The following is a 16,892-nucleotide window of genomic DNA, read 5'->3' as shown; positions in this document are numbered from 1 at the left end:
TGGTTTGGTCCCCCGCGTTGTGGACTTCCATGTGCACGGGAGTACCTGGGCACTGTGTCCATCGATGCCGGTTCAACAGATCTGGCTGGGACTTGAGAGTCCGCATTTCTAGCAATCTCCCAGGTGAGGCCGTTGGCGAAGCAAAGGTTTAGAAGAACCAAGTCTTAGCTGAAGGGGCAGATTGGTTTGAAGTCATCCACCCATCCACCATCCCATCCCCATCCGTAGATCCACTAAACGTGTAATGATCTAGAAACTGGGGAACCACTGACCCCTGGGAGATCACAATCTGGCAAAGGAGGCGGATATAGAAATGAAAGCTTGCCGGGATATATAACGGCATGACCGTGTATTGAGTTCTTCCTGCGTTCCAGAGGCTGAGCTAAGCCCATTTCATTGTCTAATGCTCGCACAATCTCCTGGGGGTAGATTAAAACTCTGAATTGACAGGTGAGCTCCTGCCAAGGACACACAGCTGCTCCTCTCCTTGGCGTCCCACAGTGGAATCTAGGTGACGGTGACAGAGAGTTGTGGAGCTCTCCAGGCCACGCAGACACTGCTCTCTCTCTGTGGGAGGAGGGGGGGAGGGTCTCTGGCCCCGCCTTGGGGCTAGACAAGGCAGGAGGGAGTGAACCCCCGAACAGGTTTGTGTTCAGCACAAAGCCCGTCAGAAGCAGGAGGCCGACGCTTCCCGTCAGCGCACACAGAACTGGACTTTCATTCCGTCCTTTAAGAACGATGTTACGGAGTGCCTCTTGTGACAGGTCCTCTTTCACATATGGAACCGGCTGGATGAGATCCAGGCCCCAGATCACATATGGTCTTTGGCCTTCCAGGTCCCTCCCCACTTCTAGAACTATTCCCGGGCAGACGGAATACAGGAGGATGGCCTGCGTCTCGTTTCTCCTCTCCCCGTGGGACCCTCGCTTCCAGGCGGGTGCGGAAGGGCTGCTGCCGGGACCGAGGATGACCGGCCCGGACGAGGAGAGACCGGTTAGCTTCTGGCTTCGAATAAGCACCTCTCTGTCCGCCAGGAGGTGAGTAATACTAACAGGGAATATTTCTGACTGCCGACGAGGTGTTGGAGACGGTGCTAAGCATTCCAGGCGACTCTTCTTGCTGATTCTCAACAGAAACTCTAAGAGCTGGGTATTAGTTTTATCCCCAACCTGCAGATAAGAACACTGAGGCTCCGAAAAGTTCAAAGGCAGGAGCAGGGATGTGGCCACTGGAGGTTCAGGTGGGTTCCTGACCCGTCGGGTTGGGCTTCATTAGTTTTTGTGAAAAATATCTTTCACACCTCTAGCTCAGGAGAAAAATAATGAGCTGTTTTTCATTTCCTCAACCTCTAAGGGCTCCTTTCGTAAATAATCTCTCAGGAAGGATCTGACAGTCCCGCTGATCATCTGAGGATGGCCGCAGAGCCCCACCCGCTTGCAGAAATGGAGACCGCCAGCAGTGTACGTGGTTCCACTTCTGGTCAATATTTAAATTTTCTTTTCTACAACGCGAAGATAAACATTGACTTGTGCAAAATGTCACTTTCTCCCCCGGGACAGCCGGCTTTGATAGGGTCCGGGAGCAGGTGGTAGGTTTCTCCTTCCGGCAGAGCGGAGTTTGCACAGGGGATTAGTGGAGGCTGTGCAGTCACAGGACGGGATGGGGGCTGGCTGGGGTGCTGACACCTGGGACTCCACTCTGCCTGCTGGGCAGGGCCAAGAAGGGCTTGGTGAGGGTTATACAGCAAGGCCTTGAGTTTGCTTTTGTGGTTAAAGTCAAAATACTCAGAGAAGGTTGGAGGAAGAATCCCAGATCAGAGCTCTATCAGAGAATTATACAAATCAAAGAATCTACAATGAGGAGAAAGTCTGGGCTGTCTGAGCCGCATTCCTGATCCTGGGGGGAGGGGGGGACATCTTGGCAGGCGGGGGGTGTAGGAAGACAGCCATTACCACGACGGAAATTGAGAGTCCATTTATTGAACTTTTACCAGTCGTGTGGCAGATGTCCTATAGTTATTCAATCTTCAGAATAACCACAGAAGGCTTAGCCCCATTTCACACACGGGGCTAATAAGCCAAAGACATTACATGACTGGCCCAATGTTGTGCAGCTGCCAAGTGGTAGAACCAGGAATGAAACCCCAAGTCTTTCTCCAAAGATATACAAATGGACAACACCCACATGAATGAAAAGATGCTCAACAGCCCTAGCTGTCAAGGAAATGCAAATCAAAACCACACCCAGACACCACTGCACACCCACTAGGATGGCTGTAATCAGGAAGACGGCCGTGAGCGCGTGTTGAGGAAGATGTGGCGGAACTGAGTCCTCATGCACTGCTGGTACAGACACTTGGGAAAAGAGTCTTGTGTTTGCTTAAAAGGTGAGATGTAGCTGACCACATGGCCCAGCAATTCCGCTCCTAGGTATTTACCCAAGAGAACTAACTGTAAACATACATCTATGCAAAAGCCTGTGCATGAATGCTCATAGTAGTAGCATCATTCCTAAGAGTCAACAAGGGGGAAATAAATCCATCAACAGATGAACGAGTAAACAAAATGGTGTATATCAAAAACAGTGGAATAGTGTTTGGCAAAAATTATTATAATAATAATAACAAAAGGAATTACTGACACATGCTATAGCATGGTGGATTCTGAAAACATGCTATGTGAAAGAAGCCTGCCACAAGGGGCCATATATTGTATCATTTCATTTATATGAAATGGCCAGAGGAGACAGAAAATCTTGAGAGGCAGAAAGCAGGCAGGGGTGAGAAGGGGTACGAGGTAAGAGGTCCGAGGTTTCTTTCCAGAGGTAACCTCAAGGCCCTGAAATTGATGGTGGCCATGGTTGCACAGCCCTGTGAATACACTAAACTAAAAGCCACTGAATTGTACACTTCAGGTGACTTGCATGGTATGCAAATGATAAGCTGTTAAAACCAAAAAATATATATAAATAAATAAATTTTAAATAGCCTGACCAGGTGGTAGTGCAGTGGATAGAGCATTGAAATGGGACATGGAGAAACCAGGTTCAAGACCTTGAGGTCGCCAGTTTGAGCAAGGCTCACCAGCTTGAGGCCAAGGTCGCTGACTTGAGCAAGGGGTCACTCAGTCTACTGTAGCTCCCTGGTCAAGGAACATATGAGAAAGCAATCAGTGAACAACTGAGGTGCCACAATGAAGAATTAATGCTTCTCATCTCTCTCTCTCTTCCTGTCTGTCTGTCCCTCTCTCTGTCTCTCTCTGTCTCTGTCACAAAAAATATATAAATAAAACCAAAGCAATGGCTTAACTCTAAGTCTCGTGTTCTTGGCTGCTGTCCACTATCTACTGCTGGGGTCAGGTAGAGCCGGGTATGGGCCCCAGCTTGTCCACTCACTAACTTGTCCTAGTGTCCTTGAACAGTAGACTGACTGAGCCTCAGAAGCCACCTCTGTGAAACCGTGACCAATGAGTAAACTCAACTAAGCAAGACAACACAGACGGGCTCCTAGCACGGTGTCCAGGTCCTGCATGTGTCCGCTCATGTTGCTTATGATCAATACCTGTCATCAGTTAAATAAGAAAATAGGAAAACATAGCAAGAATCCTTCCATAGCTAAGAGAAAACAAAAGTGAACATTTGGGTGAGTTGTTTTTCTCTTCCCAACCCAGAAGATTCTTTTATCCATCTTATTCCATCGCTATCAAAGAAATAGCCACTCCAGAAAGAGATGTGAGGTTTCTTCCAAAAATGGAGTTTCCTCAGTATGCATGAGCTTCCAGTTGCTCTCTGGGGAAGGACAGAGCCCTGGAGCCCCCCGGAGCCCGGAGCCCCCCAGCCTGGGCCAACCTTCCCCACTGGGCAGTGGACTTACATGGCCTCCAGCAGCTGCATGTACTGCTCGTCCCCTCGGCCCCCTTCCACCTCGTGGTCCAGCTTGAGGATGATTTCGTTTTCAAACTGAAGAAGTCAGAGATGAAAATCAACAACAACAACAACATTAGAAGGATGAATGTGGAAATGAGTCAGTTCATTATGTTAACCCCGGGATTAGTGCTGGGAACTGGGGAGGCAAAAACGGAACAGGACACGCTGTGTGCTCCTTAGGAGTTCTCAGAGTGGGGAGGAAAAACAGATGGTAAGTGCTGTAGCAGAGAGAGAGAGAGAGAGAGAGAGAGAGAGAGAGAGAGAAAGGGAGAGAGAAAAGGAGAGAGAGAGAGAAAGGAAGAGAGAGAAAGAGCAAGAGAGAGAGAAAGGGAGAGAGAGAGAGGAAGGGAGAGAGAGAGGAAGGGAAAGAGAGAGGGGGGAAGGGGGAGAGAGGGAGGAAGGGAGAGAGAGAGAGAGGAAGGGGGAGAGAGAAAACAGGATATGGAGGGAGAGAGGGAAAGGGAGAGAGAGAAAGGGAAAGAGAAAAAGGGAAGAAGAGAGAGAAAGGGAAAGGGAGGGATAGAGAGGGAAAGAGAGAGAAAGGGAAGAAGAGAGAGAAAGGGAAAGGGAGGGAGAGCGAGAGAAAGGGAGGGAGAGAGGGAAATGGAGGGAAAGAGGGAAAGGGAGACAGAGAGGGAAATGGAGGGAGAGAGGGAAAGGGAAAGAGAGAAAGGGAAAGGCAGAGAGAGAACAGAGAATCAGGGAAGGCTCACAGCCCATGTCATTTGAGCTTGCTCTCAACATTCATGTTGCAATTTTGCAGGGGAATGAAAAGGGAACGAGCATTCTGAGCAGAGGGCATAGCATGTGCAAAGGCACGGAGGTATGAGGCAGAGCACTGCATCTCCAAGGAGTGTCATGTTGTCACAGGCAGCTGTTATTTCTGCCTGCCTCGTATCCCTGTCTCCATAGTTTGGTGATTACCCCAGTCCCCAGGATTAACACAGGCCTGGCAAAGCCAGTGAGGCTGTGTTGGAACTCTGAGCACACGGTCTTTCTGGTCTGTTTGAAGATTGAAGGTTGTAAGCCTGGGACTACAGGAGACGACCACAGGGAAAGAGCCTACCTGAGAAGGACACCAATACAGAGGAAAGCAGAGAGGAGGAGATCAAGAGAGACTGAACCTGATGCCACTTTTGAGCCCCTGGATCCAGCCATACCTGAAGCTGTACTATTTACATAAGCTGATGCCTCAGAAAGTCAAGACTGGCGACAACTCTAATGGTCAGAGATCAGAAGAGCTAAGTGACCTGAAAGTAAGTCTGCACTAACGGGCCTACCAAATCTTGTAACAGTGAACTCAGGGAGTATTCTGTCTGCTGACTTTCAGTGTCAAGAAGCATTTCACCCATTTGAGTGCGTGGCTTAGTCACTATGTTGAAGGTCCATAAGGACTGTAATGCAAAATGGCTTGTCCTGTTTCAATATCACACGCTGATGAGTCCATCCAAGTCATGCCGTCCACTCACCTCCCATTTGACCTCGAAATGAGAACCTGGCTCCTGGCAAAAGGGAGGGAGGCCCGTGGTGACGGTCACCCAGGTCAAGGGAGCCCGTGGCTGCTCCTGGCTCCTCACTCAGCCTTAATGACCAAGTCCCCACAATAACTCCAGGAGGTCTGGAGGTGGAGGACCGCCTTTCAATGTGGCCGTGCACAGACAGCATCCAGGCCCACTGGCAGCACCCTCGGTGAGCATCAGTTATTACAACAGATGAGGCAGCAGTGGGTCCGAGTTTACAGGGCTTGCGCGCCGTCTCAGACGAAGGGCAGAGACCTTGCGGCAGGCTCGATCCGGCCCATGAGGGCCAGGCCTGGTCTAGTTAGCGGGCTCTTCAGAGGTGACGGAAGGCAGGGAGCGGGTTCCGGGTTCACTCTCCCCCTGGTTCACACATATCATCCTCACTGCCATTGTTCCCTCACTGCTGTGGGCTCAGGACCAAGGGGAAGGACTGGAGGCTTGTGTGGATACAGCACAGAGAAGAGAGAATCTCCTGCGTGTTTCAGTTAGGGGAAGGATGTGTGGAAGGAGATGCCCGAGCCCAGAGGGTGTCCAAAAGGAGGGGCGCCAGGTGGGCAGAAGGAGTGGGGGAAGGTGTGGGGGTGGGAATGTGGAGACAAATGAGGGAGGAGTTCAGTTGGATCAGAAAGTTCAAGAAAGGAAGGAAGAAAAAACAGGAAGGAAAAAAGGAAGGGAGGAAGGAAGGGAGGGAGGGAGGGAGGTTCTAAGAACATAAGTTGAGATGCGGGCCAATCGTGAGGGTCCGGGCTGCTGGTCCGCCCGTACCACACCCGACACTACGCATCCTGTTAAGCATTTTTGTGCATCATGTACTCTCCGAAGTTGGAGCGTGAGGGTTACTCTGATTAGGTGTCAGCTGGGTCCAGCCTGGGGCAGCAAGAAATACAACCAGGGGACTGACTATCAGAGTGGGCTCTGTTGTTAGGCTGTCTGGGCTCTGCATGATTCCTCTATTCCCTCCTCCACTTGGAGAAAACGAGTCGGTCGCTCTAATCCTCCGTTTCACAGTTTATTTCAGGGGCCAGCAAGCATTTTCTATGAAGGGTCGGGTAGTAAAGATTCTAAGCTCCGCGCGTCAGTCGGCCACAACCGTTCAACGCCGCCGCTGCAGCGCGGAAGCAGCCTCAGCCTTAGACGGCACGGAACAGATCGGCCCGGCTGGAGTCCAGTGAAACTCGGTTCAGGAAAACAGGTGGCAGCACAGATCTGGCCTGCGCGTCGTCCCCTAGCAATATAATCAATACAATCGCGTACCTACTGCCCAGGGTGGCTAGGGGGACGGGGGGGGGGGGAGAGGTTGTGCATAAAGCACCAGGGTGCACGAGGTCACGTGTGCACTGGGGCGCGGGGGCGTCCTCTCGCGATGACTGCTAGTGGCATTGTTATGACTGCTGCGTGGTGCTGGAAAGCAGCTTTGGGGGAGAAAACAGCATTTTTCCCCATGTCTGAGCTGCTCAGTGGTGAATGCTGGCACGACTCCTCCTCCTCATGAGGGGCCCTTGCCTTTGGAGCAGAGAAGGGAATGGGGTAAATAAGTACTTGTCTCAGGGTCACAGAAGAGCCTGCAGGGAGGGAAATGACACGGTGCTGGGGGATGTGCAGAGCAGGGTGACCCTTCGCTGCGCCTGAGCCTCCGGGGTGGGCCGGGGAGTAGGGTCTCAGTCAAGCATGGCCCAGGGCAGACTGGCCCCTCCTGCTCCTGGCAGGTGCTGTGTTTCTGTGTGGCAATGACCACAGCCTTTGGCATCAAACAGATTTGGTTTGAGTCTTGCTTTGATTTTTTTTTTCCTCTGCTGTGGAACCCTGGACAAGTTAATACATCTTTCTTTCTTTTAAATGAGAGGAGGGGAGATAGAGAGACAGACCCCCAATATATGCCCCGACTGGGATCCACCAGCACCCCTATCTGGGGCTGGTGGTCAAATCAACTGAGCTATCCTCAGCGCCTGAGGCCCACGCTTGAGCCAATCAAGCCGCTGTCTATGAGAAAGGAAGAGAAAGAGAAGGGAGAAAGGGAGGGGGAAGGGGAGGAGGAGGGGGGAGAGGGAAGGGGAGAAAAGGAGATGGTCACTTCTCATGTGTGCCCTGACTGGGGATCAAACCCAGGACTTTTGCATGCTGGGCCGATGCTCTACCCACTGAGCAAACCGGCCAGGACCAATACACCCGCGTCTCAGTTTTCTCATTTATCATCTATCAAATGGAGATTTAAAACAGCATCTACTTGATCGAGTACTCGGCTGGGAGAAGTTAATGGGAAAACACATGTCACAGGCCAGCGTGGCCCACAGTAAGCGCTCAAAGCTTGTTACAACGATCCTCGTGGCAATGTTGACACTGTCCTCCTCGGTAGCAGTGTAACCTCAGTGAATCTCTACGACAGCCCAGGCAGAGGTCAGCCCCTCACCTCCCTGCGTTATAAACACACTCACTGCAGTGTCCCCTCCCCTGTGCCGACGCTCTCCCTCTGACAGTGATAGGCTGGCAGTCTAACTGCTCCCCCTCGTCCTGGGAACCCTGGCGTGGTGCTCAGCGCATTCCTGTCAGGCATGGAACAGGAGCTAGGGGCTCAGGTCGCAGAGCCCAGCCCTGGCCCTCAGAGAGCTCACAGTCTCATGATGGAGACAGGTCTATGAGCAGATGATCATGCCGTGAGGCCCAGGTGAAACGCCTAAGCCCCAGGCAGGAGGACAAGAGGCGCATCACCCCGGCTGGGACACAGTCATGTCAGCCACGGTGTGGCCAACAAGGCCATCCTCGCTGAATCTTTCCTGTCCGCAGGTGGTGGTCTGGGCTGAAACACTGGACTCCGGATGGATGAAGGTTATCGGTCAGACGCATCAGCTAGCTAACCGATAGCTTCTTGGGCCAGCGGAGAAGACGGGAAAATCTGGCACTGGTGTTGCAAAGGGAACTCGGAGCAGAATGCGAGACTGTCCCTGAGCCCTCAGAGTCTCAGTCCTCCTAGAGCAAATCTCTGTCTCTCGTACCCAAGGGAACCACTGCTCTCCCTCAGCTGCAGGGTGCCCAGGATCTCTGCAGGTGTAGAGATCAAAGGAAAAGCCGAGTATAGGCAGGACGCAAGAGAACAAGCCGTTGGGGTTAGGCCAGAGGGCCGGCGTGAGCTGGGATCGGGGGCCCCGCGAAGGCTTCCTTTGAGCGCTGCCAGTTCCTGTAAGAAACCTGTTTTAGAAAGGGCGCCGTGCCACCTTCTGGGCCTTCTCTACTCTGATTTTGGCATCGTGCACGAATGCATTTACAAACAAGGCCTTCTGGATGTCAGACCCCAGTTCTGGGGTCCCCTCTGGACCCAGCCATCGGGGCCGTGTGGGGCTCGCGGGGTCCTGGCCTCGGCCCTTCCCTGCGTTCCTTGCCACGGCCGTTTACTCTGACCCAAAACGGCCACGTCTGGCTCTGCTCACCCCACCGCCGAGCCACCGCCAAGCACGCCAGCTGGTTTGCACAAGGGACGCTGCCCCATTAGTCAGCCTGATTGTCCTGTCTCTTTCGATAAGGGAGAAATGAAGAGAAGCAAATGGGGAGCATGCTTACTCTGAACACACACCCAGAGTGCAGAGCCCACGGCCGACCCCATTCACGGAGAACAGGCAGGAACACGTCACGGGGATGTCATGATAAGGAAACCCTTTAGGGCAGGGACATTACATTGCAGGCAAGCCTCTGAAGACATGAGGCCACCAGACGACGGTCAGGACCCAACCCAGCAGTGACGGGAGCTCTCTCGAGGACCTCTGGGCCCCTGGAGTGTTTCTTTAGCACACCTGTTCCCAGGACTTTCGCCTGAGCCAGCCGATGCCCACACCTTTGAAGGGCACAGGGCATGAGAAGAGGCTGATGGGTTTGGACTCTACTGGGTGAGGACTGGAGAGCGAATGAGCAAGGGCAGGGTCAGATGCCTAAGGAATTGTAGGAAAAGCTGTTTAGAATCTAATGCCTTCTACGTACCCATTTTAAGAAAATGATCTGGTGGCAAAACCTGGTACAGAATGGGCAGAAGTTCTGGGGGAGGATGCAGAAGGAGCCCCGTTAGGAGTAAATGCAAGGGAGAAGGCGGGGTGGAGAGGACAAGAGGGCGTGGCCGGGGGGTGGGGGCGGACCTCTAGGGAAGCCTTGGGCGGGCTTAAGTGCCCACCTTCCTGAGCTGGATAAAACTACCCAGTGCCGCCAGGAGCCCACTGTGGAAACGGGTGCTTATTCCACTGTCGAAGCTTCTAGAGTGAGCGGGTCCAGAACATGGTCCCCACTCTGCAAGTCTGACAGGATTTCCAATGAAAACCCTGGAGGCCGATGACCCTGGCCTTCCACAAGCTGCCCACCGCTCCCTGCGCGCCCGGGAAAGCCTCCTATTGGAGGATCCGCAGGTCCCGCCCGAGTGATGGGCCTCCGGCTCCATTTTATGGTCACCTTAGCTGCACGACTGAGGGTGACACCTCACAGGGCCGGTTCTTTCTAGACAATATGGATCTCCCAAGTGTTCCTGGCAGAGGAGGCTCCAGACAGAGAGGCGGGTGCGAGATGGGGCGGTGGCGGGGAGTGGGGTGGGGTGCAGGGGTGGGGGGGAGGGAGGCGTAGGCCTTTGGCCGCACCTCGGGGAACATTTAGGTAGGGAAGCAGGATTCCCACACTTTTGAGAAAGGGGCCCAGCTGACACACAGCGAAAAAGCCCGTTTTAATCTTGGCCTCAGGCAGGAGAGCATGATAAAATACTGACCAAATCCGACCTGCCAGCTCATTCCGGACGCGTGGAGAAATGTCCCCGTCCTCCCGCCAAGCCCCTGAATGCAGCCCGGCAGATGGAAGGGAGATATTATTATGGGGAAATGGGCTGGGGATTAGGGATGCTGGCAGGAGTTTCTAGCCTCGTTTTTTTTTTTTTTTTTTTTTACTTTTCTTTCTTTCTTTCTTTTTTTATTTATTTATTTATTTTACCTTTTTGAAATCCCCACTCTTCTGATATTCACACAGCATCATGTCGAAGAAGATTGGTATGGTGGCTTTCCGGAGCTCAGCCTCGGGGATAAGTGTCATTTCTAATATAGGTCCCACCATGCCCGGGATGAAGCAGATTTTGTTCTGGCCTGAAAGAGAAGAGAGGCACAGCACATGAAACAGTTCTCACGATGGCACGTCCTCCTCCGGCCAAGCCCCGGGGGAGAAAGAGAAGAGGAAGGTGAACAGCAAAAAAACAAGAGTTAACACTGATCTAGTTGTTTACCCGGAGCCGGGCGAACGTTTTGAACACTTTACATATATTAACTCCCGCCAGAGACACATGCATCACCCCTGACGAGCGCTTATTAGGATAGCAACACAGCCGGGTGTAAAGCACGTCACTGTTTCCAAGGGTTTCCACCTGCCCGAACTCCTTTGCAAACGGGGCCATGATGGAGAATGTTAGCGACGGTGAATCACGGCGATGTGAGAAATGAGGTCTGCCTGCCACACAAACCGTGATCCCGAGATCCAGAAAACACGCTTCTATCAACTGTTTCACGGAACAAGAGAATTGGCTGCTCGGGCTCTGCTGTAACAGTGTGGTCAGTGGAAGAGTCTGGGGGTTGGAGCATTGCTTTAGGGTCAGATGAACTACAGTTTCCCATTCGTTCTGGAGGTGGTTTCTGGCCACCTCCCGTCACCCTGGGCATTCTAGCCACGCTGACCTGGTTCCGGGGTCACAAGCCCACCTTGCTTCCCCTACCGCCGGGCCTGTGCACATGCCGTTCCTTTGTTGACAATACTTTTCCCTTCTGCACCCCGACATCCACCCCCACGACGGCCTGGCTTCCCCCAGACGGGCCCCACTGGGTGGGAAGAGCCCCCACCACATGCCCAGCACACCCCCAGCTTGGTCGGACACCCTGCACTGGCCTCTCGTGCTCTGTCTTCTCGCCCAGCTTTGCGATGTCTTTATCTATGGAGTCACCCGACAAACAGGCGCCTCCCCCACCGAGAGCTTCCTGAGAGTGGAGACCATGTCTGTTCTCACCGCCGCGTCCACGGCACTGAGCACAAGACGTAATAGATATTCAATAAATGTCGGCCGAATGAGGACATGTCTTTGTCTAGCTCGTAACCTCACTGGCTGTGCGAACTGGATAGGCGCGTTGTGTAAAACTGCCATAGCAACGCCCACCTGTTGAGACCATGTGGAAATATGAACGTGTATGCTTTCAGCACAGCACCCGGCAGGCTCAGTGCCCAGCGCCTGGACAGTGTGGTTAAAGGGCGCTGGTGCTGGACTGCCTGATTCTGTAAAATGACTCCACCATCAACTACCTTTGTGATGTTTGGGGAAGCAGATCTCACCTCTGGGGGCCTCGGTGTCCTCGTCTGTAACACGGGAGAACAGCGGCACTTATTTCGGAGCGCTGTTCTGAACAAGTGAATGTTTACGTATTGTCTGTTGCTCGGGACGCGGCACACTTTATGATGATGTAGGCTGCCGCTGTGGGGCTCAGCCAGACTGGACTACAGAGGGCGACCCCGCTGTGCAGAACTGAGCGGACTCCCCAGAACAGACATGGCAGCTGTGGCGGGGAAGGGGACGGGAGAGGGGCACCGAGGGACGTGCCGGGCTCCCAGTGAGCGAGGACAAGCGCATCCGAGCCACCCTGTCATTGCAGCTGACACCCGGGCATTTCATCAGCCGCTGCCTCTTCCTCCTCCTGAGTTTCGGAGCCAAGAAGCCCGTTTTGTCCGTTGTCAGGACGGATCAGGGGTAGGCAACCTGTTTATACCTACCTCCCACTTTTGTATCTCTGTTAGTAGTAAAATTTTCTAACCGCCCACTGGTTCCACAGTCATGGTGATTTATAAAGTAGGGAGGTGGCCCTGGCTGGTTGGCTCAGCGGTAGAGTGTCGGCCTGGCGTGCGGGGGACCCGGGTTCGATTCCCGGCCAGGGCACATAGGAGAAGCGCCCATTTGCTTCTCCACCCCCCCTTCCTTCCTCTCTGTCTCTCTCTTCCCCTCCCGCAGCTAAGGCTCCATTGGAGCAAAGATGGCCCGGGCGCTGGGGATGGCTCCTTGGCCTCTGCCCCAGGCGCTAGAGTGGCTCTGGTCATGGCAGAGCGACGCCCCAGAGGGGCAGAGCATTGCCCCCTGGTGGGCAGAGCATCGCCCCTGGTGGGCGTGCTGGGTGGATACCGGTTGGGTGCATGTGGGAGTCTGTCTGACTGTCTCTCCCCGTTTCCAGCTTCAGAAAAATACAAAAAAAAAAAAATTAGGAAAAAAAAAGGAGGGGGGTAACTTTACTTTATAAAATCTATAAAGCAGAGTTACAGCAAGTTAAAGCATATAATAATAGTTACTTACCCAATATTTTATGTCTGATTTTTGCTAAGTCTGGCAGAATAAATCTTTATAAAACAACTTACTATAATGAAATCTATCTTTTGATTTATACTTTGGTTGCTCCGCTACCGCCCACCACGAAAGCTGGAACGCCCACTAGTGGGCGGTAGAGACCAGGCTGACCAGCACTGGGACAGATGCTGACGATCTTCGCCTGGGGCAGGGAGCTCCCGGGGTGGGCGCGGGGAACTTGGGTGGTGCAGCAGGTGGGCGTAATAGCCTGGTGCAGCTGCTTTCAATGAAAGCGGACAAGAGGGAAGGCGGCAAGAAAATGACTCTTCACTCATTCAGCCTTGATGTCAGAGTATTTCCCCAGAAATCGGTTAAAAAAGGCATCACCGTAGGAACATAATCAGAGAGAATGAAGTGGTGACGTTGGGCAGAGAGTGGCATGGAAGATAAGGGCGCTGTCCAAGGTATCAGCTTCATTTTGGGGGATGCGTTTGGATTACACTCGAGCCTCAAGTCTTGGTTTGGCCCAAATAGAAAAGAAAGGAAAAAAAAAATCATCTCACTTTCTTGCGGGTTTATAGTAATTGCTAATCTAGGTTTCTGATTTCCTCCTTCAGGATCCTTTAAACCCACAGTGGAGTTTTAGAAATTCAAAGTCGAGTGCAATAATAAAGTAGAAGGTAAATGGGAAACTGTCAGATAAGCCACCGCGGAATAGGAAAATTGCTTATGCAACAGAGGCCTTTAGCATCCTGGAGGGCGCTGGGCACGATAAGGATATATTTAAGGTGGTTTAAAATAAAGCACAGACATGCCGTAGACCAGGGATTTCTTTGATACGTCTGACCTGCATCCTTTGCAGTCAGTTGATGTTTGGAAGAACAGGGAAAAAGGAGAGAGAGAGAGAGATGCTGATTTCTAAATACATGGTCTCAAGGGCCCTTACAGTGCCCCATAAAGAAATGTTATTCATTCACATCAGAAATGGAATTTTAGCACATTGGATATTGTGTTTAGGTAATCCAACTGTGTGCGTGTATGTCTTTATATACTAAGATGCATGTGTGTGTGCGCGCGCACACACACACAGAATATATGTGGCTAACTGAATGCAAACTCATTTGGAAAAAAAAACGCATCCTCATTCAAGAGACACACCTGCTGCTGTATCTGACAAAAAGGAAAGGGAATTGGTAAGAGGGTCTTTTTCCCATAACGGAAGGCGACTCTCCCTGGGAACAGACACCAATTAGAAAAGGCTTTGAAAGTGCCCATACGCCGGCAGGATGAATCCGAAGACCGGGTGGCTCGGGCTGTGGGAAGGGCTGCGGTGGTGAGGAGCCCAGGGGGGAGCCTCAGGTGTGTGGGGGGAGAGCAGTCTGTGTCCTCGGCCCCGGGTCTGACCTGTGCCGGGGCCTCCCTGCCATGCCTCTCAGGGGGAGGCTGTGGGAATGAGTGAGAAGGGCACTCAGGAGACGGCCTGGCTGAACGGGAAGCAAGAGAGGGGGCTGGAAAGAAGGGAGGGAAGGAGAAAGGCAGGAGATGAGCACGACCTTGGCTGAGAGTGAGGTGGGGCAAGCCGCTGGCCTCAGGGAAGATGGGACCAAGGGGCACTCTAGCTGAGAGGGCGTGGCTCCCGACTGGCACAGACTCTGCAATGAACAGGAACACGGGCAAGCGAGGGTCCCCTGGATTGCAGAGTCCTGCCAGCCTTGTGGGGACTCTGAAATAAAGCTGGGCTCCTCAGAAAAGGTCGATCATTCAGTTCAAAAAGTGAAGAAAGCACCCCCATCCCTGCTCCCCCTCACCGCTCGTCAGCTCTCCGCCAGGCCCTGCACAATCTCTGAGCCCCCAGAACCGAGGTCACATCCCCCCCGCCGCTGCTCCACGCCGGGCGGCTTGGTGCCCGCCAATGACCTCCCCCGAGCCTCTGTTATCTCATCTGTAAAATGCAGATGATAATAATCCCTGCCTGGTAGAGTTGTTGAGAAGCTTACAAGACTTAATATAAACAGAGGGCCTTGCATAGTGTCCGGCTCATTAGAGAGGCTCAGGAAGTGTTGACATTGGTTGTGATGACGATCTTGGTGATCGTCAGTCGGATAAGCTCAGCCTGTGCCGGCTTCTGGAAAAAAGCAACATGGCAGATGTGGTCCAACCTCACAGAGCCCACTGAAGCTTTTCCTGACTTTCAAGCTGGTCAGTTTATTTCACCTCCGGGGGAATGAGCTGACCCAGGGAGAGGGTCAGGATAGATTTATCTCCTCTCCCATGGCTGACATTCATAACCCTCCAAACCCTTCTCCCCCATCTAAATATTCTATAATCCGTCCTGAAGGATACGTGCAAAGCCCCAGTCTGATCACGCTGACCCACAGTTTCCAAGCCTTCAGTGGCTTCCGCTGCTCATGGGATGGATCTCTGCAGGCCGCTTTGGTCCGACACCCCCCCCCTCTGTACCCCATCTCGTCCCCTCACCCCCCTGCCCTCCCTCCATCCTCCGCCGCTCCTGCTCCCCCTCCCTCGGGCTGCACACATACCCTCCCCTGCCCACCATGCTCCTCCCTCCCTCTCCTTGACCCCATCCCCACTTCAAACCTCTCCCCCACATGCCCCGCCCCCCACAGGTAAATCCTACTCGTTCTCTGAGGTCATTCTAGCCCACACAGAAGCTACTGGCCACACGTGTCCTCTCTGAGCCCTTGAAATACGGCTAGTCCACGTTGAGGCGTGCGGTAAAGTGTATGAAACCCGCTAGATTTCGAAGAATGAATACTGTAAAATAACCACGACAAAATGTACCGTATCTCAATAATGTCTTGCATGGATTACATGTTAAAATGATAACACATTGGAATAATGGGGTTAAAATAAACTGTATCATTGACATTAATTTCACTGTTTCTCCTTTACATTTTTTTTTTTTTACTGTGGACCCTGGAGCCTCTAACTTCGAGTGGACGGCTCGCGCCCTGGGCAGGAGTCCTCCACAGACTCTCTGGGTGCCCCAAGCTTCGGTACGACAGCCACTTCCCTCTTGCGACCATAACTGAACGGCTCTGCGATGAGTAGGTTACTGTTGGAGGTCAGGGACTGACCCGCTGACCTGTTTTCAGCCGTAGCCCCGCCCAGGCGCTGGCATCATGCCCAGCAGGGTGCTTGTTTTAGTTTCCCGTTGCTGCTGCTACGACTCTCCACGGCCTGAGCGGTTAACACAACCCAGATCTATTGTCCCACACTTCTGGAACCTGGGGAGCCTGAAACGGGTTTCACTGGGCTGAAGTCCAAGTGTGATCAGAGCTGAGTGCCTTCCGGAGGGTCTAAGGAAGAAACCGTTTCCTTCCGTTTCCCAGCTTCTGGAGGCCGCTCACATCCCTTGGCTGATGGCCTCCTCCTCCATCTTCAAAGCCAGCAGCGTAGCTTCTTAAAAAAAATCTCTCTGACTTCCCTGCCTCCATTTTTCACCGGTAATTGCATTGGTTCCACCCAGATGGTCCAGGATACCCTCACCATCATCAAGATCCTTAACTTAATCCTGCCTGAAGAATCCACTTGGCCATGTATAGCAGGGGTCCCCAAACTTTTTACATAGGGGGCCAGTTCACTGTCCCTCAGACCGTTGGAGGGCCGGACTATAAAAAAAACTATGAACAAATTCCTATGCACACTGCACATGTCTTATTTTAAAGTAAAAAAACAAAACGAGAACAAATACAATATTTAAAATAAAGAACAAGTAAATTTAAATCAACAAACTGACCAATATTTCAATGGGAACTATGCTTCTCTCACTGACCACCAATGAAAGAGGTGCCCCTTCCAGAAGTGCGGCGGGGGCCAGATAAATGGCCTCAGGGGGCTGCATGTGGCCCGCGGGCTGTAGTTTGGGGACCCCTGATGTATAGTAATATGTGCACAGGTTCTGCAGATTAGGAAACGGACATCTCTGGGGAGCTATTATTTTTGTTAAGTGATCGAATGAATAAACGGATGGATGGATGGATGGATGGATGGATGGATGCTCCTCTCCTCCAAGCTCTTCCTATTTCTTCCCAGCAGTTTCTTCCCGAGCCAAAGACGCCATGCTTGCTTAGGCTGGTTGCTCTCCCGAAATACCTGCTTTT

At 52.5% G+C, this 16,892-nt stretch overlaps 1 protein-coding gene across 2 annotated transcripts in view; it reads right to left on the bottom strand.

The window, feature by feature from the left end:
* The window catches only part of DOCK2 (dedicator of cytokinesis 2), a 395,036-nt gene that overhangs the window by 49,259 nt on the left and 328,885 nt on the right, over positions 1–16,892 (bottom strand). For both annotated transcript variants that reach the window (XM_066273230.1, XM_066273231.1), the window contains exons 33-34: positions 10,395–10,543; positions 3,872–3,957 (exon numbers count right to left, since the gene is read on the bottom strand). In XM_066273230.1, coding sequence (XP_066129327.1) covers positions 3,872–3,957; positions 10,395–10,543 — 235 coding nt within the window. The remainder of the gene's footprint in view (positions 1–3,871; positions 3,958–10,394; positions 10,544–16,892) is intronic.

Source organism: Saccopteryx bilineata, chromosome 4 (assembly GCF_036850765.1).
Source record: "Saccopteryx bilineata isolate mSacBil1 chromosome 4, mSacBil1_pri_phased_curated, whole genome shotgun sequence".
Lineage (NCBI taxonomy): Eukaryota > Metazoa > Chordata > Mammalia > Chiroptera > Emballonuridae > Saccopteryx > Saccopteryx bilineata.
Note: the sequence above shows the minus strand (reverse complement) of the source record. Positions and strands in the feature narration are given on the sequence as shown.